Raw genomic sequence first — 21,769 nt, forward strand, 5'->3', positions numbered from 1 at the left:
CGGTTAAAGCCTCTATGGTATGGAGGATGATGGCTAAAATATAAACATGAGGAGGCCTGGCAGATTGATTATATGACACTCCCACAAACCTGCCAAGGCAAGCACTATGCACTTACAATGGTGGAAGCAACTACCACATGGCTGGAAACATATCCCATGCCTCATGCCACCACCCAGAACACTATCCTGGGCCTTGAAAAAGAAGTCCTATGGTGACATGGCACCCCAGAAAAAAATGAGTCAGATATTGTGATTCATTTTTGGAACAACCTCATAGACACCTGGGCCAAAGAGCATGGTATTGAGTGGGTGTATCACATCCCCTATCATGCACCAGCCTCTGGGAAAAATCGAACAATACAATGGACTGGTAAAGACTACCCTGAGAGCAATGGGTGGTGGGACCCTCAAACATTGGGATACACATTTAGCAAAGACTATCTGGTTAGTCAACACTAGGGGATCTGCCAATCGAGCTGGCCTTGCTCAGAGTTGTATATACTGCAGAAGCAGATAAAGTTCCTGTAGTGCACATAAAGAATATGTTAGGGAAGACACTCTGGGTTACTCTTGCTTCAGACAAAGGCAAACCCATCCGTGGGATTGCCTTTGCTGAAGGACCCGGGCACGCCTGGTGGGTGATGCAAAGGGATGGGCAAGTCCAACATGTACCTCAAGGGGATTTGATTTTGGGTGAGAATAGCCAATGATTTAAACAGTACAATGGTAATTGCTGAATAACCCTGCCATTGTATGTCATCATTGCTACAATTGGTATATGCTGTATCAATGGTATTACCCTAAGAATCACCCAAATTAATGAAGGATGGACTTTGATGACACCGAGCAAAGTGTCATGACGATGGAACTATAACTGACTTCAGCAACTGGTGCCCAGTAACTTCCTGGAAATCGACATCTGCAACACACAGGCCACGGGCCACACCAGATACACCAGCCATGAGCTCCAGATGCAGCATGCAACAATCCAACACCACACAACATCTCTCTTGCACTGAAAGACTGTTATGACAGATGGGAGCCCAAAGTCATGGATTAAATGAATAAATTGGAAAGTGTAGGATCTGGGCATGACGTAGATGGTATAGAATAAGGGGTGGATAATGTCCTGTTTTCTGGCTGGGATAGAGTTAATTTTCACAAGAAGCTGGGAGGGGACACAGCCAGGACAGGTGACCCAAACTAGCCAAAGGGATATTCCATACCATATGCTGTCATGCTCAGTATATAAAGGAGGCTGGCTGGGGAGGAGGAGTCACTGCTCAGGGACAGGCTGGGCTCCGGGGGTGAGCAAATTGCTTTGTGTATCACATGTTTTGTATATTCTAAGTATTGTTATTTTCCTCTTTTTTTTCTGTCCTAATAAACTGTCCTTATCCCAACCCACGAGTTTTACCTTTTTCTTCCGATTCTCCTCCCCATTCCACCGGGCGAGCGACCACGTGGTGCTTAGCTGTCAGCTGGGGCTAAACCATGACAATCTCAATATAAGAAAGATATTTTTTACAGTGTGTGGTGGGTTGACCCTGGCTGGGGGCCAGGTGCCCACCAGAGCTGCTCTATCACTCCCCCTCCTTAGCTACGCAGGGGAGAAAAAAAGTACAACAAAAAGCTTATGGGTCAAGATAAGGACAGGGAGAGATCACTCACTAATTATCGTCACGAGCAAAACAGACTGAACTTAGAGAGGGAATTCATCTAATTTATTACCAAGCAAAACAGAGTAGAGGAATGAGAAATAAAACCAAATCTTAAAACACCTCCCCCCACCCCTCCCATCTTCCCAGGCTTAACTTCACTCCCGGCTTCAACCTCCGCCCACCCTCAGCGGCACAGGGGGACGGGGAATTGGGGTTTATGGTCAGTTCATCACACGTTGTTTCTGCCGCTTCTTCATCCTTGGGGGTAGGACTCCTCACACTCTTCCTCTGATCCAGCATGGAGTCCCTCTCACGGGAGACAGTCCTCCATGAACTTCTCCAATGTGAGTCTCTCCCACGGGCTACAGTCCTTCACAAACTTCTCCAGCGTGGGTCTCTCCCACGGGGTGCAGACCTTCAGGAGCAAACTGCTCCAGCGTGGGGTCCCCCACGGGGTCACAAGTCCTGCCAGCAAACCTGCTCTGGCGTGGGCTCCTCTCTCCACAGGTCCTGCCAGGAGCTTGCTCCAGCACAGGCTTCCCACAGGGTCACAGCCTCCTTCAGGTGCCTCCACCTGCTCCAGGATGGGGTCCTCCATGGGCTGCAGGTGGAATCGCTATACCCCCTCATCCTCCCTCCATGGGCTGCAGGGGGACAGTCTGCCTCACCATGGTCTTCACTGCGGGCTGCAGGGGAATCTCTGCTCCGGCGCCTGGAGCACCTCCTCCCCCTCCTTCTGCACTGACCTTGGTGTCTGCAGATTTTCTTACATCTTCTCACTCCTTTCTCCGGCTGCAAAAGCTCTCCCTAACTGGTTTGTTTTTTTTTTTTTTTCCTTCTTAAATATGTTATCACAGAAGCGCTGATTGGCTTGGCCTTGGCCAGCGGCGAGTCCATCTTGGAGCCGGCTGGCATTGGCTCTATCATCAGACACAGGGGAAGCTTCTAGCAGCTTCTCACAGAAGCCACCCCTGTAGCCCCTCCCGCTACCAAAACCTTGCCACGCACACCCAACACACAGTGATAAAAATCAATCACTAATACAACCTCCTCAGGGATGCGGTAGAGTCCCCATCACTGGCAGTTGTCAAGACTCGCTTGGACAGGGTGCTAGATAATCTCATCTAGGCTCCCTTTCCCATGATAGGTTGGACCACATGATCTTTCGAGGTCCCTTCTAACCTGGGCTGTTCTATGATCTGTCCTGCCCTCCCACCAGAAGTAAGAAATAAACTGTGTGTATTAACTTCTCAGGCTTCCAGTGCAATATTCTGAAGTTAGTGATAGTGACCATCTTCAGTAGAGGGATAGGAAGGACACTCTAAGTTGTGAGAGCTTATCTGGAGGAAACTTCGACGCAGATTAATCAAAGCTCTCATTTCAACTTTGTTATTTAAAGAGATTTGCTGTGATTCTGAAACAATTGACTACTTGCAGTTTGGGGAAAAAAATTACAACTTCTTATAAACAATGCAGTCTTCCTAATGACCTACTTATGCTATTATAGCTATAGAGAGAGAGGGACAGCTATAGGCAATGTTTAAATGAGTGCTGGATGGATACTCCCAAGACTGGGGAAAAAAGGAAGCTTCTGAATCCTGGCAATGTGAAAAAGGCTCTTTCTCTGCCCACAGATTTGAATTTACAGAATACATACAGTACCCTGTGAGAAGGAACAAACTGTGTTAAGGAAGGCTTCAGACAGCTGAGCCTGAACCAAATGACAGCACCAAGAGAAAACAGCAGGTGATAGTGGTTGGAGATTCCCTTCTGTAGGGGATAAAGGGACCTATCTGCTGATCAGACGTGCTGTCTCAGATTTGTTGCTTAATGGGAGATCAAATACAGGATGCTGCAGAGAAACTGCTGAGGTTTGTCCAGCCCTTGGACCTCTTGCTGCTCATCCATGTGGGCAGCAGTGATGCTACAAGGGATGACCTTGAATGTATCAAGAATGTCTACAGAGCTCTGGGGACAAGGGCAAAAGGCACGGGGCCCAAGTGGTGTTCTCCTTGATCCTTCCAGTGAGGGGGGAAGGCACAGCTAGAAGTAGGTGCATCCAGCAGGTCAACACCTGTTTCCAGAGGTCCCTTCCAAACTACAGTATTCTTTGATGTATCATGGGGGAATTATGAGAGATCATGTTCTGGCTTTGGGAAAATGAAGTATATAAACACATAAAAAGAATTTAGGTCATATTATTTTCAGCAAAAATACTTTTTTTCCCCCTGATAAAAAATGGGTACAGTCAGTATAAATGTTTTCCTACTCCTGTGTATTGGACATCTACAGAGCCACATTTTAGTAAAAACTGTAAAGGGGTCTGGCTCATAAGTGAGTTTGTCAAGATGAAAAAGACTGGGGCTCTTGGCCCTTACCTGCATTGCACTTGGATGTGTGCTTGTAGCAAACATAGACCTATCTAGATCCAGTTTAACTTGCTTGGCTATTAATAGTAGTGAAGCCATTGAATGGGAGCTACTTGTGGAAGTATATCCTCTGGTCCCAGGATTCCATGTACATCTACTGGGGAAAGCCACTACTAGCACATTAAAACACCCAAGTTGATTTGAAACCAGTTCAACATTTTGTCACATGCTGTATTCATACATTTGACTATTGTACAAATATACCCAAAAACTTGTAGCTGTGAGAAATGTACAGTGTTTTGCACAGTTGTAGCCAAGACAAACATAGTAAAGGGATAGAGAACTGTTTTCCTCTATCATAAATTTGAATCTAATCTTAGAGTAGCAGCAGCAGAAAATAATTCCTATCAGCTGTTTGGAGAGGACTCTATCAAATTAGAGAGCAACCCTTGTCTGGGCCAATATTAATTTAAAAACTCCGCCTAGGCCATGGCTAGTTTACTAACCAACAACTTTAGTCAAAAAGACCAATAAATTACTAGAGATAGAATTGTCTCACCTGACTCTACTGAACTTAACTGAGCCACGCTGAGGGGACAGAGCTGTGAAGTTTGCATTCCAGTTCTGCAATACACAGAAGTTACGTGGTCTTTCACCAGTTCTAAATTAAATTAAAAATATTTAAACAGTATGTAGTGCTGGCAAAAGGTATAGGGGTAAGAAAAGGCTCTAGACACATTACTCTACATCTGCAGGTATAGCAATTATATTGAAAGGCTCTCCATACTGTTCAAGTTTGTGAAGCATTACCCTACCTACATGTCAGAATCTATTCTTCATTGGCCATTCTCCCTGTCCATTAGTCCCACAGTATTCTTCCTATCTATAATTTGTCAATCACTCTCCATATCCATTCTTTCACTGGTCATTCTCCCTGCCCGCCATTCATTGGCTATCCTCTGTGTTTATTTAGACCCTGTCTTTTGTAGCAAGTGACTGTCAGGCTCACAAGGTGGTGATTAGTGGTATAAAGTCCAACCATTGGTTGATTTCCAGTGGCATCCCTCAGCGGTTGATACTGTATAACATCTTTATTAAGAAGCTGGAGAATGGGATGGAGTGCACACAACAAGCTTGTGGATCATACCAAATTGGGGGGAGTGGTCAATATGCATAAGGGCCAGTCTATTATTTATAGAGACCTGGATAGGCTGAAGAGGGACCCCATGAAGTTCAACTAGGGCAAACACCAAGTCCTGCATCTGGAATAATCCCATGCAACAGTACAGGCTGGAGGCTGACTGGCTATGAAGCAGCTTTGCAGAAAAGGACCTGGGGGTCCTGGTGGACAACAAGTTGAACATGAGGCAGCAGTGTGACCTTACAGCATGGAAGGCCAACTGCATCCTGGGCTGTATTAGCAAGAGTGTAGCCAGCAATTCCAGGAAAGGTATCCTTCCCCTCTGTTCGGCAGTTGTGAGACCACACATGAAGTGCTGTGTCTACTTCTGGGTTCCCCAGTACTAGACAGACATGGACATACTGGAGCAGGTCCAGCAGAGGGCTACTAAGATGGTCATGGCCTGAAGCATGTGACATTTGAGGAGAGGCTGAGAGCACTGGGTTTGTTCAGCCTTCACAAGAGAAAGTTCAAGAGGAATCTTACTGTTGTCAACAACTACTTAATAGGAGAATGTGGAGAAGATGGAGTCAGACTCTTCTTGGAGGTGCACAGGGGCAGGATGAGAGGCAATGGACACAAGCTGCAACAAGGGCAATTCCCATTAGTTGTTTTTCCAGGAGGGTGGTCAAACCCTGGAACAGAGGCCCAGAGAAGTTGTGGAAACTATCTGTGGAGACATTCAGAACTCAACTGAACAAGGCCTGAGCAACCTGCTTTGAGCAGGGGGTTGGACTTGAGACCTCCAATCATCCCTTCCAACCTACTTTGTTCTATAACTGTAATTTAGTTATTTAGAGATTTCTCACCTACTGAAAAATGCACTGTATCAGTGTTTATTTTTCAATCATGAGAATGTTTGAGTAACTCCTACACTCTAGCTGTTGTAAAATGCTCAACTGTTACTGTGGGTGTATTAGGTATAAATTGCAGGGTTTCAGTAGCAGTGGGTTGCAGGAGTGACCTATATGGGAGGAGGCCATGAACTGCTATGTGCCAGTCACAGCCGGTTCCAGCCAGCTCTGAAACTGATGTAAACAACCCATTGCATGCCAAAACTTCAGCCAGTCAGAGAAGCACGTGGCATCTCTGCTCAAGCATATTTAAGAGATGAGCAGCAGCTGCTGGAGGAAGAAAAATGGATGGGACACATGGAAGAAGACATTGCTGGGGACATGGCTGGAGATGCACCCTTGGAAGGAGGTGCTCCATGCCAGAGCAGGCACATCCCCAAAGGGACTGCAGCCTGTGGAAGAACCCAGAGTAAGAAGCAAGGAACAGTAGAAAGAAACTATTATACAACAACTCCAACCTTCTGCACCACCTGTCATGGCATCAAAAGAATTGTTAGGGACTGAGGGTAACCTGACAAAAACAAGGGAAACAGACTTGGAAGAAGGGATGAGAGGTGTTTGAAGCTGAGTCTGGGGAAGGGAGAAGAAAAGTGTTTCCCTAAGTGTTTAATGGTTTATGTTTTCTTCCTTCAATACTGAATCAGTAATTAAGTTAGTGTCAATTGGCAATAAATTATATGAAGAAGAGTTCCCTGAGTTGAGACTATTTTGCCTGTGAAAGTATTGGTGGAGAATACAGGCAACACTCAGACCTGGCACAGCCTGGGATTGGAATAATTGGAGTGACTTTGAACATTATAGTGTTTAAGCAGACCTATGGAAATAGGAGCATTGCTCCTCAGAGTGTGAGCACTCAGCAGTCCTTTACTCAGAGTGAAATTATAGAAATGCAGGACACCCACAGCTGCCACCCCAGGGAGATGCCCCTGCAGTGGCTATGATGGTGCTAAGAAACCAGAGCTGCTGGAATACAGCCAATAGCTCAAATGAGCAGAGCTCTGGGGAGTTTGGGGCCCATGCCACTTGCAAACACAGCCCTGTGCAAAGGAGGGCTTTGAGATTGGCTGATGGAGGGATATGCTGAGCAGTGGCCCAATCCTGCAAATGAAATAACTCCATGGAGGGCCTGGGAAGAAGGGAGTAATCAATTGCAGTTGCTTGGGCTGCTAGAGTGTATTTACAGGCGAGAAGAGAGGGACCCTGAAAAGGTGGTCATCACTGACACTATGGCCCAAAAGCTCTGAAGGCTAGACACAGTTACTAACACCCCTCTGGTATCACCTGACAACCTGGTGGGATGCTTTGTTGATCAAGGAGTGACCTATACGTACCATATTGGAGGGAGCATGCCAGAAGAATGATGCAAGATTAGCAGCATGGCCAAGGATAATACTGAGGATCTGGTAGTATGGTTAACCTCGGGAAAAACATCAGGAAAGAATGGGAATTCTGCATACCCCCCTCCTACATGTTGGGGCTTACAGATGTTGTCAAAAGAAAAGGAAGAAGATATGACAGAGCAGGATGGAAGGCTCTTTACAGATCTAGCACTGCGAGCTAAGGAATTGCAAGAATAGGAGAGAGGTGAGAGTTCAGTTAAACCATTGCCTTCTCCTACCCCCATCTCTGGATCACACACTGTTCTGACAACTGATATGAATTTACTGCATTGGGAGGGGGGGCACGCACTAGCCTGACAGGGATGGGGATAACTGAATTTATTGGACTATGTAGGTAGGGTGGCCAAGCACTCCTTTGCCTCAACGATATGGCACCTGAGTGGATGCTGGCACTGAGTGCACCTTATTGCCCTCATTGTAGAGCAGTAATGAAGTGTAGTCATTCATGGAACAACTGGAGGAGAAACATGCCTAGCTCTAGTGGGAGGGAGCCTCAGTCTGAATATACAGGATTGGTATCCCCTACCTGGCCACTGGCCCTGCTGCCCCTGCCATCCTCAGGATTGACTTTCTTAACCACTGCAGATGGACAGATGGGACAGGAAAGCTTTGGGTTTTTGGAATAGGAAGAAGTGTGGTTTGCACAGGAGGGAACCAACTACAGCACACTCTACTGATCCCAATATTGTTGCATGTACTCAGACAGACCTAGTTGTCATCCCTTTGGCAACTCAAGTAATTTGCTGAAAGCAGCAGTAATTTACTGTATGTAGTGTATGTAGAGTTTATAATGTATGTATATTAATATTGTGATGATGTTGAAAGTAGAATTTATAATGGATGTACATTCAAACAGTTCTTAAATATATGTTTCACAGAGGTAAAGGGTGGAATGTATTGGGCATAAAGGGTTTTGGTAGCAGTGGGCTGCAGGGGTGACCTGTGCAGGAAGAGGCCACGTACTGCTATGTGCCAGACATAGCCAGTTCCAGCCAGCTCTGAAAATTATGTAAACAATCCATTGCACACCAAAACTTGGTGCATCTAGTGCCTCTGCTCAAACATATTTAAGAAAGAGTGGCAGCTGCTGGTGGGAGGATAAATGGAAGGAGACAATGTAGGTACCAGCTGGATATGCAATCTTGAAAGGAATTACTCCACACCGGAGCAGCTATGCCCCAAAGGGACTGCGTCCTGTGGTTAAGCCACACCAAAGCAGGCACGCTCTCAAAGGGCCTGCAAGCCATGGAGGAACCCATGCTAGAGCAGAGGAAAACAAGTAAAAAGCAAGGAGTGGTGAAAGAAAATGAGTAAGCAGCAAGGAGCTGCAGAAAGAAACCATTATGCAGATGACCCCAACCTCCCTTGTGCCACCTGTCACCAGATCCTAATGCAGCAAGAACAAGGGAAGTTGAGACAAGGAAGCAGGGAGGCATTTGATTGAAGGTGAACCTGGGGAAGGGGGGGAGAAAAGGTGTTTCCCTGTTTAATTGGGTGGGATTCCCCTCAATACCTGAATCAGTAATTTTGTTTGTATCAGTTGGCAATAAATTAAATGAAATAAAATTCCCCAAGTTGAGACCATTTTGCCTGTTACAGTGGGCTGGTGACAAATTCCAATATTACCTATAGCATTACTGCACAAACCCTGACAAGTCCAAGGATAGTTAAACAGATCCAGGATAAGCATGCACTTATGCACGCCTGTTTACACCCCCACCCCCAATGCACCAGACTAAGTGATTATTTAAGAAAAAAAAAATTTAATTGCTTCTCAGACTCACATCTTTGCACCTCTTCAGTGGTTTCATTTTACACCACACAGCGCAAAAAAAGTACACATGTATGAGCCCAGAACAGATCCGGCCCTCTGTAGATTGAATCTGTAAACTGATAGGCAAAAGAAGGCCTACAAGAAAGCTAGAGAGGGACTTTTTACAAGGACAAGTAGTGACAGGATGAGGGATAATGGGTTTAAACTAAAAGAGGATAGATTTAGTTTAGATATTAGAAAGAAATTCTTCACTATGAGAGGTGGTCAGGCACTGGAACAGGTTGTCCAGAGAAGTTGTGGATGCCCCCTCCCTGGAAGTGTTCAAGGCCAGGTTGAATGGGGCTTCAAGCAACCTGATGTAGTGAAAAATGTTCCTGCCCATGGCAGGAGGGTTGGAACTAGATAAGCTTTAAGGTCCCTTCCAACCCAAACCATTCTATGATTCTATGAAAAGCCCTTCCCTGAGAACCTGCAGAGCTGAAACCAGGCACAAGCCCTGCAGGTGCACACACTGGCAACGTAGAATGCCCCAACAGTCGGAGTCACGCATGCTTCCACCTAAGGTTCGGTCGAGTAACAGAAACTCACGCCACTGGCACGTGCGGCCGAAGACACCCTCACACCCTCCCTCCCCCGCAGGAGGAAGAAAGAAACATACGGAGCCCCATACAAACTCAGCAGAACAAGAAAATGGCATAAAAAATGGTACGAGGAGAGACGTACCTGCGTTTCCGACAAGCGCTGGATAGATGCAAGAGTCAATTCCCGTTCCTCATCCTCCTCAACCAAATCAAGACCCTGAAAGGAGGAATACCACAACGCCATCCTCACCACAAACTACACAATACCGACCGAACCTCCTCAATCCTGAACCGGATATTCCTGTTGCTTGAGGTCGTTACAAGCTTCCCCGGAAATGACACTACACACTACCTCCAACAGCAGACGTAAGGCTTATTTCCCCTCCCTCGCCCTGCATGTTACCCCGCCACTAGTCTAGGTCACGTGGGTAGAACCAGCCCTGCCTCTTCCGAGCTAGGGGAGTTTCAATTCAGTGTGATATGGGAGGTTGGGGTGTGTGTGATTTGTTTATCATTGAGCCTGTTTTGTTGGATCAGTGACTCTGAAAAGTTTTTTAGGGAAATAGCCTTGCTGAAGTTGCTGCTGGGTGGAACGTGATTGGTTGTGTTCTGTTTGCAAGCGGCCAAGGGAAAGCCCTCATTGTAGAAGTCCCAGGAGCAGCTCAGTCTGCTCCACCTAGTCCTCTGTCTTCTGAGCTGGTTACTGTATGCGTATCTCAGATCTGCTTCATAGTCACAGGTTTGGATGTTGTTATAGAGCAAGAGGTGATCGTTGCATCAGTGTGGGAAATGGTTCTTTATGCTGAATCAGTTTTGTAACATATACAGGTCAATGTTTAGCTTTTGCTAAAAAGGAGATGTTTCTGTGTTTTCTTTTTCACAGTTCCATGGAATTTTTCTGTAAAGATGGAGAGCCAGTTAGCAGTCTTTGCTCCCTCCTCATCTTCATCTAGAGGCTACTCCAGGAATTAATCAAATGTGTATACATGCACAGGTGTGCTCTAGTGTTGTAACATGTGCATGCAGGTTCTTTGAAAGTATATGCATGTACCCAAAGGATTGCCTGCGCAGACAGCACTGCTATAAGCACGTTATACACATCACGTTGGGCTGGCAGACGTCCGAGTTTACGTCTCTCCCTCTTTGCCACCACGAGCAGTGCTCAGTGAGAGCTCCTTGCACCGTGCGCCTAGTTACACCGAGCTGCAAAATCCGCGTGCCAGCAGCCATGGCGTTCTGGCATGGAATGTTTGAGTCTCCATAGCAACACGATGCGTCCCCATGAGATGCCACTGTAGTGGCAGCTCAGTGAGCTGTGCGCAGGGGTTGGAGAGCTGCCGGGGTCTTTTTTGCGCCCCTCCTTCTATATCCCGGTTCCCTTGAGTTGCTAGGACCTTCCTCCCCCCTGTGGCTGGCACCGGGACCAAGATGCCTTTGAATTAGGTAGCGAGCTGCAGACTCACACTATGAAGTGGGAGCCACGTCTGAGAGAAGGAGCAGGGAGAGCATGGACGAAGTTCAGGGATGGGGGAAAGGAGCTGGGGGAACGCCTGGAAATACTAACTCTGATACAGGTACGGTAAGGTCGTAGAAATCTACCTTCACTACTGCAGATCCCTGAAATGCGACGCTCCTGTGAAATGCAAGAATATACACCTATATCTATGCATTTATAAATAGATGTGTGCACATATATATATATGTACATACACATATGCAGAATTTCTGTCACCAAGAGATCCTGGTGGAGTTCTCCATTTTATAACAGCTTGCTTTCTATTTGGGAATGAAAGTTAAGGGGAAACAAAAGTTTAAAGGATATTATGAGGCAGTACATGTGAGGGAATAACAACTGTAAATTTTACAGGGGCATGTGTTTTTCTGTGCCCTGGGCAGTTTTGAAAAGTCCCTTTTTAGAAAATCAATTCTATAACTGCCTCTGGCACAACTGAAGGCAGAATTATATCTTATCTGGCACCCTTGCTGACAGCTTCAATAAAGAAGTGTCCTGATTTCAGCTGAGATAGCTACTAGGAATAAAAAATAATGCTGGTACAGTGCTGTGTTTTGGATTTAGTATGAGAATATTATTGATAACACACTGATGTTTTTAGTTGTTGCTTGGTAGTTCTTGTGTCTACACTAAGTCAGGGACTTTTCAGCTTCTCATGCCCTGAAAGGTACATAAGAAGCAGGGAGAGTACAGCTAGGACAGCTGACCCAGACTAGCCAAAGGGATATTCCCTACCACATAATGTCGTGCTCCCTATATATAGAACTGGGGAGGCTAGCCGGGAGGCAGATTGACTTCTAAGAAACAGACTGGGTGTTGGATTGTTTATTTTCCTTTCCCATGTGGTGAGCAATTGTATTTGGGCATCACTCGTATTATTATTGTTGTTGTTGCTATTCTCTTCCTTTGTTATCCTATTAAACTCTCTTTATCTCAACCCATGAGTTTGGGTGTTTTCCCATTCTCTTCCCCATTCCCTTGGAAAGCGAGCTTGCGTGGTGCTCAGCTGCTGGCTGGGGCAAAACCACGACAAGAAGCTAAGGACCTATGTATTGGGTTTGTGTGGCAAGATTTTTGGTATGAGGGGGGCTACAGGGGTGGCTTCTGTGAGAAGCTTCTAGAAGCTTCTCCTGTGTCTGCTAGAGCCAATGCCAGCTGGCTCCAACATGGACCCATTGCTGGCCAAGGCCAAGCCAATCAGTGCCTCTGTGATAACATATTTTAGAAGGGAAAAAAACAACTGAAAAGGAGCTTTTGCAGCCAGAGACAGGATTGAGAAGATGTAAGAAACTCTGCAGACACCAAGGTCAGTGCAGAAGGAGGGGGAGGAGGTGCTACTCCAGGCACCAGAGCAGAGATTCCCCTGCAGCCCATGGAGGAAGGATGAGGGGGTGTAGAGATTCCACCTGCAGCCTGTGAAGGATCCCATGCCAGAGCAGGTGGAGACACCTGAAGGAGGCTGTGACCCCGTGGGAAGCCTGTGCTGGAGCAAGCTCCTGGCAGGACCTGTGGAGAGAGGAGCCTATGTCAGAGCAGGTTTGCTGGCAGGACTTGTGACCCCCATGGGGGACCCATGCTGGAGCAGCACTCTGTGGGAGAGACCCATGCTGGAACAGTTCGTGAAGAACTGTAGCCTGTGGGAGGGACTCATGTTGGAGAAGTTTGTGAAGGACTCTCTCCTGTGAGAGGGACCCCATGCTGGAGCAGGGGAATGGTGAGAGGAGTCCTCCCCCTGAGGATGAAGAAGCGGCAGAAACACCGTGTGATGAACTGACCCTAACCCCCCATTCCCTGTCCCACTGAGTGGGGGAGGAGGTTGAAGCCGGGAGTGAAGTTGAGCCCAGGAAGATGGGAGGGGTGGGGGGAGGTGTTTTAAGATTTGATTTTATTTCTCATTCCTCTACTCTGTTTTGCTTGGTAATAAATTAGATGAATTTTCTAAGTTCAGTCTGTTTTGCCCGTGACGATAATTAGTGAGTGATCTCTCCCTGTCCTTATCTCGACCCACAAGCTTTTCATTGTACTTTTTCTCCCCTGTCTAGTTAAGGAGGGGAGTGATAGAGCAGCTCTGGTGGACACCTGGCCTCCAGCCAGGGTCAACCTACCACAACCTACTAAACTCCTTTCTGAGAAAGAGGATAGTTTTATAGACTGAATTTGAGACATGGGTGTAGGAGAGATTAGAATAAGATAATTTTGTTTCACTGTAAATGTATTTTTTTTTTCTCAAGATCAAACGTCCTGGTATGTTCCTGCCACAGAAACATGACATTTTTCTTAGTGTTTTATGTGCAACTTCATGAAGAATTAAACCCATTGCTATGAAGGAACAGATTTTAACATGTGTTTAAGATTTTGCAGTCTTGAATTTTTACTGATAGCAGTGGTTATGGGAGGACATACAATAGTATGTAAGGATACTTGCCCTGGATTTATTCCGTTTCAAATTTATTTTTGTGGGGAACAAATGTGTTCTAATATGGTTATCATCTCTTCAAGATTTGTATGATATCAGCAGGCGTATGACTTAAAGATCCAAATAAATGACTAATGCTTTTTCTAACATTTTACATTCCATCTTAACATGTGAAAACAGTGAGAAGACAAGTCTTCAGCTTGATTATTCCTGTACTGTATGCACATTAGTTATAATTCTGAGTGCTGATTTATGTTTGAAAATTAGTTTTGAAAAAATGGTTTAGCATGATATGGTTTTGTCTCTAGTGATTAGCAGAAACATGCTGAAACCATTACAAAGGAGGAATAGATGCAATTTAGGAGAACTGTGTGTTTTTCTCCTTATTTATTTCTTACTGACTCTTCCTCTGCTCCAATTTGAGAATCCCTTCTTTTTGCAAACCATAGAATCATTTAGGTTGGAAAGACCATTAATATCATAGAGTCCAACTGTAAACCTAGCACATCTTTTAAATACCTCCAGGGATGGTAACTCCACCACTTCCCTGGGCAGCCTGTTCCAATGATTGACAACCCTTTCAGTGAAGAATTTTTTCTTAATATCCAATCTAAACCTCCCCTGGTGCAACTTGAGGCCATTTCCTCTCATCCTATTGCTTGTTACTTGGGAGAAGAGACAGACGCCTACCTTGTTACAACCTCCTTTCAGGTAGTTGTAGAGAGCAATAAGGTCTCCCCTCAGCCTCCTTTTCTCCAGACTAAATAACCCCAGCTCCCTCAGCTGCTCCTCATAAGACCTGCTCTCTAGACCCTTCACCTGCTTCGTTGCCCTTCTTTGAATATGCTCCGTCACCTCAATGTCTGTCTTGTAGTGAGGGGCCCAAAACTGAACACAGTGCTTGAGGTGCAGCCTCAGCCCATCAATCCAGCCTGTCCAGATCCCTCTGCAGACCCTTCCTACCCTCAAGCAGATCAACACTCCCACCCAATTTGGTGTCACCTGCAAACTTACTGAGGGTGCACTTGATCCCCTGGTCCAGATAATTGATAAAGATACTAAAGAGAACTGGCCCCAATAATCAGCCCTGGGGAACACCACTCGTGACTGGCTGCCAACTGGATTTAACTCTATTCACCACAACACTTTGGGCCCAGCCATCCAGACAGTTTTTTACCCAGCGAAGCATATACCCATCCAAGCCATGAGCAGCCAGTTTCTCCAGGAGAATGCTGTGGGAAAGTGTCAAAGGCTTTACGGAAGTCTAGGTAGACAACATGCACAGCCTTTCCCTCATTTACTTGATATCTATAAAGTAGAATTTTACACTTTACAGGGACAGAAATGCGTTTGGGTTAGTGCTTAGACACTGTTTAATTCAGGGTTAAATGCACTACCTTGTTTTGCTATACCATTGACTATAAATTTGAAGAAGAGTGGAAAGACTGATAAAAAGGAAACATCCTGTCCCAAAAGGCACCGGGAGCTGGGTGATTGCCAGAGAGGCCTGAAGTCAACAAAAAACAGCAGTAACTAGGTGAAGGGAAAGGTAGCTAGGGGAAGATTGTGACCACTGACCCAATTAAAGGACTATGCAAATTACCCTCCCACACCCTCAAGGAGCATGCATGCTAATTTAAATATGCTTAACCAATAGTAGATGATGTGGTAATTACTAACCAATTAGCATAAATTTAGGTGGGTTTTTCTAATCCTGTAACAAGATAAATATGTTGTAGTTTGTGTGGTTTGCACTAGCTTTGTGGGATTACCACCTAGCACCCATCTCTGTGCAGACATGAAATAAATAAAATACCTCTGTTCTGTGTGTATATTGGTGTACTGCACACTGGGTAAATGATCCCACATTTAATACCAGTGCATCTGCTCCTGTATGTGTTTCTTGGTGCAGTCTTTTAAGCACAATTTCCATCATTTTTTCAGGAATCAATAATTGTTTCAGTGGCGTCACCCACCAGCCTTGACCATTTTTGGAGCAATCTAATTGTTCTGCCAACTGGTTTTCCTTTTCAGTATATTTTGGTGGTAACAGTTCTAAATGAGATCCTGGAATTAAAGCTCCTTCTAAGTTGGACTCCCTCATGGCTGCTTCTTTAGCTAGCTGATCTGCTTTTTGATTTCCTTTTATAACTTCACTGTTTCCCTTTTGGTGAGCTTTACAATGCATTATTGCAACCTCTTTTGGTTGAAGAACTGCTTGTAAGAGTTTCATAATTTCTATCCCATATTTTATTGGATTTCCTTGTGAGTTTAATAGTCCTCTCTCTTTCCAAATTGCTCCATGCGCATGCACCACTCCAAAGGCATATTTGGAATCAGTGTATATATATATTGACCCTTTTCCCGTGACTCAGCTCTAAAGTTCTAGTCAGTGCTATCAATTCTGCCTTTTGAGCGGATGTATTGCTAGGCAGTGCTCTGGTTTCTAATGTTTGGTTATTTGTTACCACTGCATATCCAGCTCTTCCTTTTCCTTCCAACATGTAACTGCTGCTGCCGTTGGTGAAGAGCTCTGCTTCAGCATCAGGTAGGGGTTCATCTTGTAGGTCCGGCCTGCTGGAATACACCTGTTCAATAGTGGTTACACAGTCATGTTGCAGTTCATCAGACTCAGAGATTGGGAGTGAGGTGGCAGGATTCCAGGTGGAGGTCAAAGAAAGTATGACACCATCTTGTTCTAACAGCACAGCTTGGCATTTAGCTAACCTACTCGGGGATATCCAGTGGTGTCCCTTATTTTCAAGGAGAGACGATATAGCATGAGGTACAAATACAGTAATTGGTTGGCCCAGGGTTAGTTTTTGAGATTCCTCAATTAGGGTTTCAGTCGCCGTTACTGCTCGCAAGCAGGCGGGCCAACCTTTACTGACCTCATCCAGTTGTTTGGAAAAGTATCCCACTGGTCTCTTCCAGCTTCCCAATTTCTGTGTCAGCACCCCCAGTGCCACTTGTTGTCTCTCATGTACATATAACTGAAAGGGTTTTCTCAAGTTTGGGAGCCCTAGGGCAGGGGCTTCCATCAGTTTTCTCTTAATTTCATCAAAACTTTTATGACATTCCGGTGTCCATTCTAAAAACCCTTCAGTTCCTTTAATAGCAGCATACAATGGTTTGGCAATTAGTCCGAAATTAGGAATCCATAGCCGACACCACCCAGCCATTCCTAAAAATCCCCTTAATTGTTTCTTTGAAGTAGGTACAGCAATTCTGCAAATGGCCTCCTTTCTTTCAGCACTCAGTTCTCTGTGTCCTTGCAGAACTTCAAATTTCAAAACTTCAACTTGAAGACTCGGCAGCCTGCTAAAGCTAGAAAATTCAGCAAGCTGATTGTGGCTTCCAAACACTCTTCATAAGTATCAGAGCCAATCAACAAGTCATCTACATACTGTAACAGTGTGATGGCGTTATACTCACTGTGCCATTGTTCTAGTTCCTTCGCCAATGCATTACCAAACAAGGTGGGGCTATTTTTGAATCCTTGGGGAAGGACAGTCCAACAGAGTTGCATCTTCCCTCCTGTAGTCAGGTTTTCCCATTCAAAAGCAAAAATGGTCTGACTCTGTTCATCCACAGGTATACAAAAGAAAGCATCCTTCAAGTCCGGTGCTGTAAAATAAGTATTGCTATCAGGAATTGAGGCAAGGAGGGTGTAAGGATTTGGAACCACGGTGCACATCTATAGTTCTCGCGTTAACTTCTCATAAATCTTGTACCAGTCTATCTTCCTGGGAGTGAGGTTTCTTTACAGGCAAAATGGGAGTTTTAAATTCCGATTGACATTCCCTTAGCTGTCCGTGTTCTAAAAAAAGAATTTATTGTAGGTTCCAGTCCCTTCCGAGCTTCCAATTTAATAGGATATTGTTTCTTTCTTACCGGCTGGGCTCCTGGTTTCAGTTCAATCTTTACTGGAGTCACATTTTCCTGGAGTTCCCGAGGACCACGCTATAGGTATTACTGCGTCCAACACTTCATCGGGAATATCTCCCTTTCTGTAGGATTCTTCTCGGTTAGTAGGCATATGTGAGCTCTCCACACATTCTCTGGGGGAATATGTAACTGAACAGAATCTTCAGAGAAGGTTAATTGTGCATTTAATTTACAGAGTAAACAACATATTAAACAATTTCATATTGCTAGCATCCTCCAGATCCAAATCTGTCCATTTTCGAGCTGCCTCACACAATCTTTCATAAAAAGCAGATGGGTTTTCTTTGTCTCCTTGCCTTATTTCATACAACTTAGATAAATTTTTGGGCTTTTCTACCCCCTTTTGGATTCCGTACAGAATTAGTTCTTGGTATTCCTTTATTCCCTGTAATCCTTTATCTGTATTAGGATCCCATCCTGGATCTTCCCTCGGGAGATATATGTCAGCATTAGGTACTCCTCCATGCTTCTGGTACAATCCTTCCCTAGCTTTTTCTAAGACTGTCCTCCTTTCCTCATGGGTAAACAAATATTCCATAAGGGCTTGTATATCTCTCCAATTAGGATCATGAGTCATCATCACAGTCTTAACTGTGCTATACATTCCCTCCGGAATATTCCGGTAAGACCCTGTTTCCAGTGTAATAAGTCCAAAGTGGTAAATGGTACATGAACATACACCGGGGCTCCATCAGGTCCTACAGCCTGTCTAAGAGGGGCCTGGAGTACAGCTCTCCGTCTCTGTCCCTTAGTTCTTCCAGAAACAGGACCAGTAATTTCCTTTTCCTCCTCACTTGTGGAATCTGATTCTAATTGTTTCGGGGGGGGCTACCAATAGCTGAACATCTTCCTCCGTGTCTTCTGACCTGGTTTTTCCCATCTTACAATCGGTACAACACATAAACTCTTTTCTTTTCTTGCAATCAGTATAACACAAACACTCTTTTTTCCCTTTTCTTTCTTTTCCTCGGTTAAAGGACATATTCCCTTCTGGTATTCCAAATCCATCAAACCATATTTCTTTCTAACATTCCAATCACTTCTCAATGCAAAGAACAAATCTGCATATGCTATCTCATCCCATTTCTCATTTCTTTGACAAAACAACATTAATTGAAATATAGTATGATATTTCAAAGACCCATTTTCAGGCCATCTTTCACCATTATCCAATTGATATTGTGGCCACCATTGATTACAATACTGTTTTAATTTATCCCTAGTCATGGGGTTCCCTCCAAATTTACTCCAATTCTTTAGGATGCATCCTAAGGGAGAACAAAGAGGAACCTCCTTGGAAGCAGTGGAACTCATTTCGGTGTGGAGAACAATGCTTTAGTGAATAAAGACAGCGTGGGAAACGTGCGATTTCGACCTGTGCGCTAAAGCAGCAAAAAACAGCGGTTCAAAGAAAAGATATGCACAGAACAGGCCTTGCATTCTTCAGTAGCTCGTAAATAACGTGTGACTGGCCGAATCCAGGAGATAAGGAGCTGAGAAGAGACATCCAGGCGCCCGCCAGGTGCAAGAGAAAAACAGAATAACAGACCTTGCGGGGAACACGAATCGGGTGATGACTGGGGAATAAAAGAGCCTCCCCATTTAACAAGAAATACTGTATAATCAGGAAATTCTGTAATAAAGTTGATTCTGTACTTGCACCCTATGAAGTCCGTGCCTGTCATACACCACATTTTGGTACTGAAAAAAAAAGAATTTCCTAACCCAATGTTTCATACACCAAAATTCCAAATACAAAACAAGGGATCTCTCCCCTACGTTACTTAATACAACGTGTAGAAACAAACCCACACCGCTGCTTCGTTTTTTTCTGATGCATCTTAAGCAGAGCTTAATCAAAGAACAACTCCCACTGCTTCCTTAAGAAGTCTCGCTTCCCTCCCCTTTTCCTCTTAAATATCTCTTTGAAATAGCATTGCACCGTTGTGTCGCTTACTGTCCAACTGCAGGAGAGAGGCCACTGGAGTCCCCGATCAACAGGTTGGTGCGCGCTGGAGTCCAGTTGGTCTGTTTCTCCTTGTTGGGTAAGGCAAGACAATCCAGGCAAGGCTGTCAGCGTTGTCCCATCTGGGTCGCCAGAAAACTGTTGTCCCAAAAGTGGGATCATTTACCCAGTGTGCAGTATGTGGAAAATTCTACTTTATAGATAGAAGTGGGATGGAAAAACTACCTCGACCCTAGAGATACAGGTATGTGATTTGCAAGGATAAACAATCTCAGATGGGGGTTCTTCCAGGAAAATTGCTGCTCCAATCTCCAGCAGGCAGTTCCTCAGACAGAGTAGGAGGACTGATCTCTGAGGCCCACGTGGATGAACAAGGAGCTCCTGGGCAAAGTCAAACACAAAAAGGAAGCCTTCAGAGGGTGGAAGCAAGGGCAGGTAGCCTGGGAGAAATACAGAGAAACTGTCCAAGCAGCCAGGGATCAGGTTAGGAAAGCCAAAGCCCTGATAGAATTAAATCTGGCCAGGGATGTCAAGGACAACAAGAAAAGCTTCTATAGGTATGTCAGTGAGAAAAGGAGGACGAGGGAAAATGTGGGTCCCCTCCAGAATGAAACGGGTGACCTGGTTACCCAGGATATGGAGAAGGCTGAGGTACTCAACGACTTCTTTGCCTCAGTCTTCACTGGCAAGTGCTTGAGCCACACTGCCCAGGTCACAGAAGGCAGGGACTGGGAGAATGCAGAACCGCCCACTGTAGGAGAAGATCAGGTTCGAGAATATCTAAGGAATGGGAAGGTGCACAAGTCCATGGGACCTGATGAGATGCATCCACGGGTCCTGAGGGAACTGCCGGATGAAGTGGCCAGGCCACTCTCCATCATATTTGAGAAGTCCTGGCAGTCGGGCGAACTTCCCGCCGACTGGAAGAGGGGGAACATAACCCCCATTTTTCAGAAGGGAAAAAAGGAAGACCCAGGGAAGTACAGGCCAGTCAGTCTCACCTCTGTGCCTGGCAAGATCATGGAGCAGATCCTCCTGGAGACTATGCTCAGGCACATGGAAAATGAGGAGGTGATTGGTGACAGCCAACATGGCTTCACTAAGGGCAAATCGTGCCTGACAAACTTGGTGGCCTTCTATGATGGGGTGACAGCGTTGGTGGATAAGGGAAGGACAGCTGACGTCATCTACCTGGACCTGCGCAAGGCATGTGACACTGTCCCGCATGACATCCTTGTCTCTAAATTGGAGACACATGGATGCAATGGATGGACCACTCGGTGGATAAGGAATTGGCTGGACGGTCGCACTCAAAGAGTTGTCGTCAACGGCTCAATGTCCAAGTGGAGAACGGTGACGAGTGGTATTCCTCAGGGATCGGTACTGGGACCGGCACTGTTCAACATCTTTCTCAGCGACATGGACAGTGGGATCGAGTGCACCCTCAGCAAGTTTGCTGATGACACCAAGCTGTGTGGTGTGGTCGACACACTGGAGGGAAGGGATGCCATCCAGAGGGACCTTGACAGGCTGGAGAGGTGGGCCCGTGCGAACCACATGAAGTTCAAGAAGGCCAAGTGCAAGGTCCTGCACGTGGGTCGGTGCAATCCCAAGCACGACTATAGGCTGGGCGGAGAATGGACTGAAAGCATCCCTGAGGAGAAGGACTTGGGGGTATTGATTGATGAAAAGCTCAACATGAGCCTGCAGTGTGTGCTTGCAGTCCAGAAAGCCAACCATGTCCTGGGCTGCATCCAAAGAGGTGTGACCAGCAGGTCAAGGGAGGTGATCCTGCCCCTCTACTCCGCTCTGGTGAGACCCCACCTGGAATACTGCATCCAGCTCTGGGGTCCCCAGTACAAGAGAGACATGGAGCTGTTGGAGTGAATCCAGAGGAGGGCCACGAAGCTGATGAGAGGGCTGGAGCCTCTCTCCTATGAGGACAGGCTGAGAGAGTTGGGGTTGTTCAGCCTGGAGAAAAGACAGCTCTGGGGAGATCTAATAGTGGCTTACCAGTACCTGAAGGGGGCCTACAGGAAAGATGGTGAGGGACTGTTTATCAGGGAGTGTAGTGACAGGACAAGGGGTAATGGCTTTAAGCTGAAGG

At 45.7% G+C, this 21,769-nt stretch overlaps 1 protein-coding gene across 2 annotated transcripts in view; it reads right to left on the minus strand.

Moving 5' to 3' along the window:
• LOC142599184 (hsp90 co-chaperone Cdc37-like 1) overlaps window positions 1-10,186 on the minus strand; it is a 43,811-nt gene extending 33,625 nt beyond the window's left edge. Inside the window, exon 1 of one of the 2 annotated variants that reach the window (XM_075739064.1) lies at window positions 9,962-10,144. In XM_075739064.1, the coding sequence (XP_075595179.1) occupies window positions 9,962-10,063 (102 nt within the window). In that variant the 5' untranslated portion in view covers window positions 10,064-10,144. Of the gene's footprint in view, window positions 1-9,961 lie in introns of both variants that reach the window. The other variant, XM_075739065.1, reaches the window with a different exon arrangement.
• Window positions 10,187-21,769: the final 11,583 nt, after the last annotated feature.

Source organism: Balearica regulorum, chromosome W (assembly GCF_011004875.1).
Source record: "Balearica regulorum gibbericeps isolate bBalReg1 chromosome W, bBalReg1.pri, whole genome shotgun sequence".
Classification (NCBI taxonomy): domain Eukaryota; kingdom Metazoa; phylum Chordata; class Aves; order Gruiformes; family Gruidae; genus Balearica; species Balearica regulorum.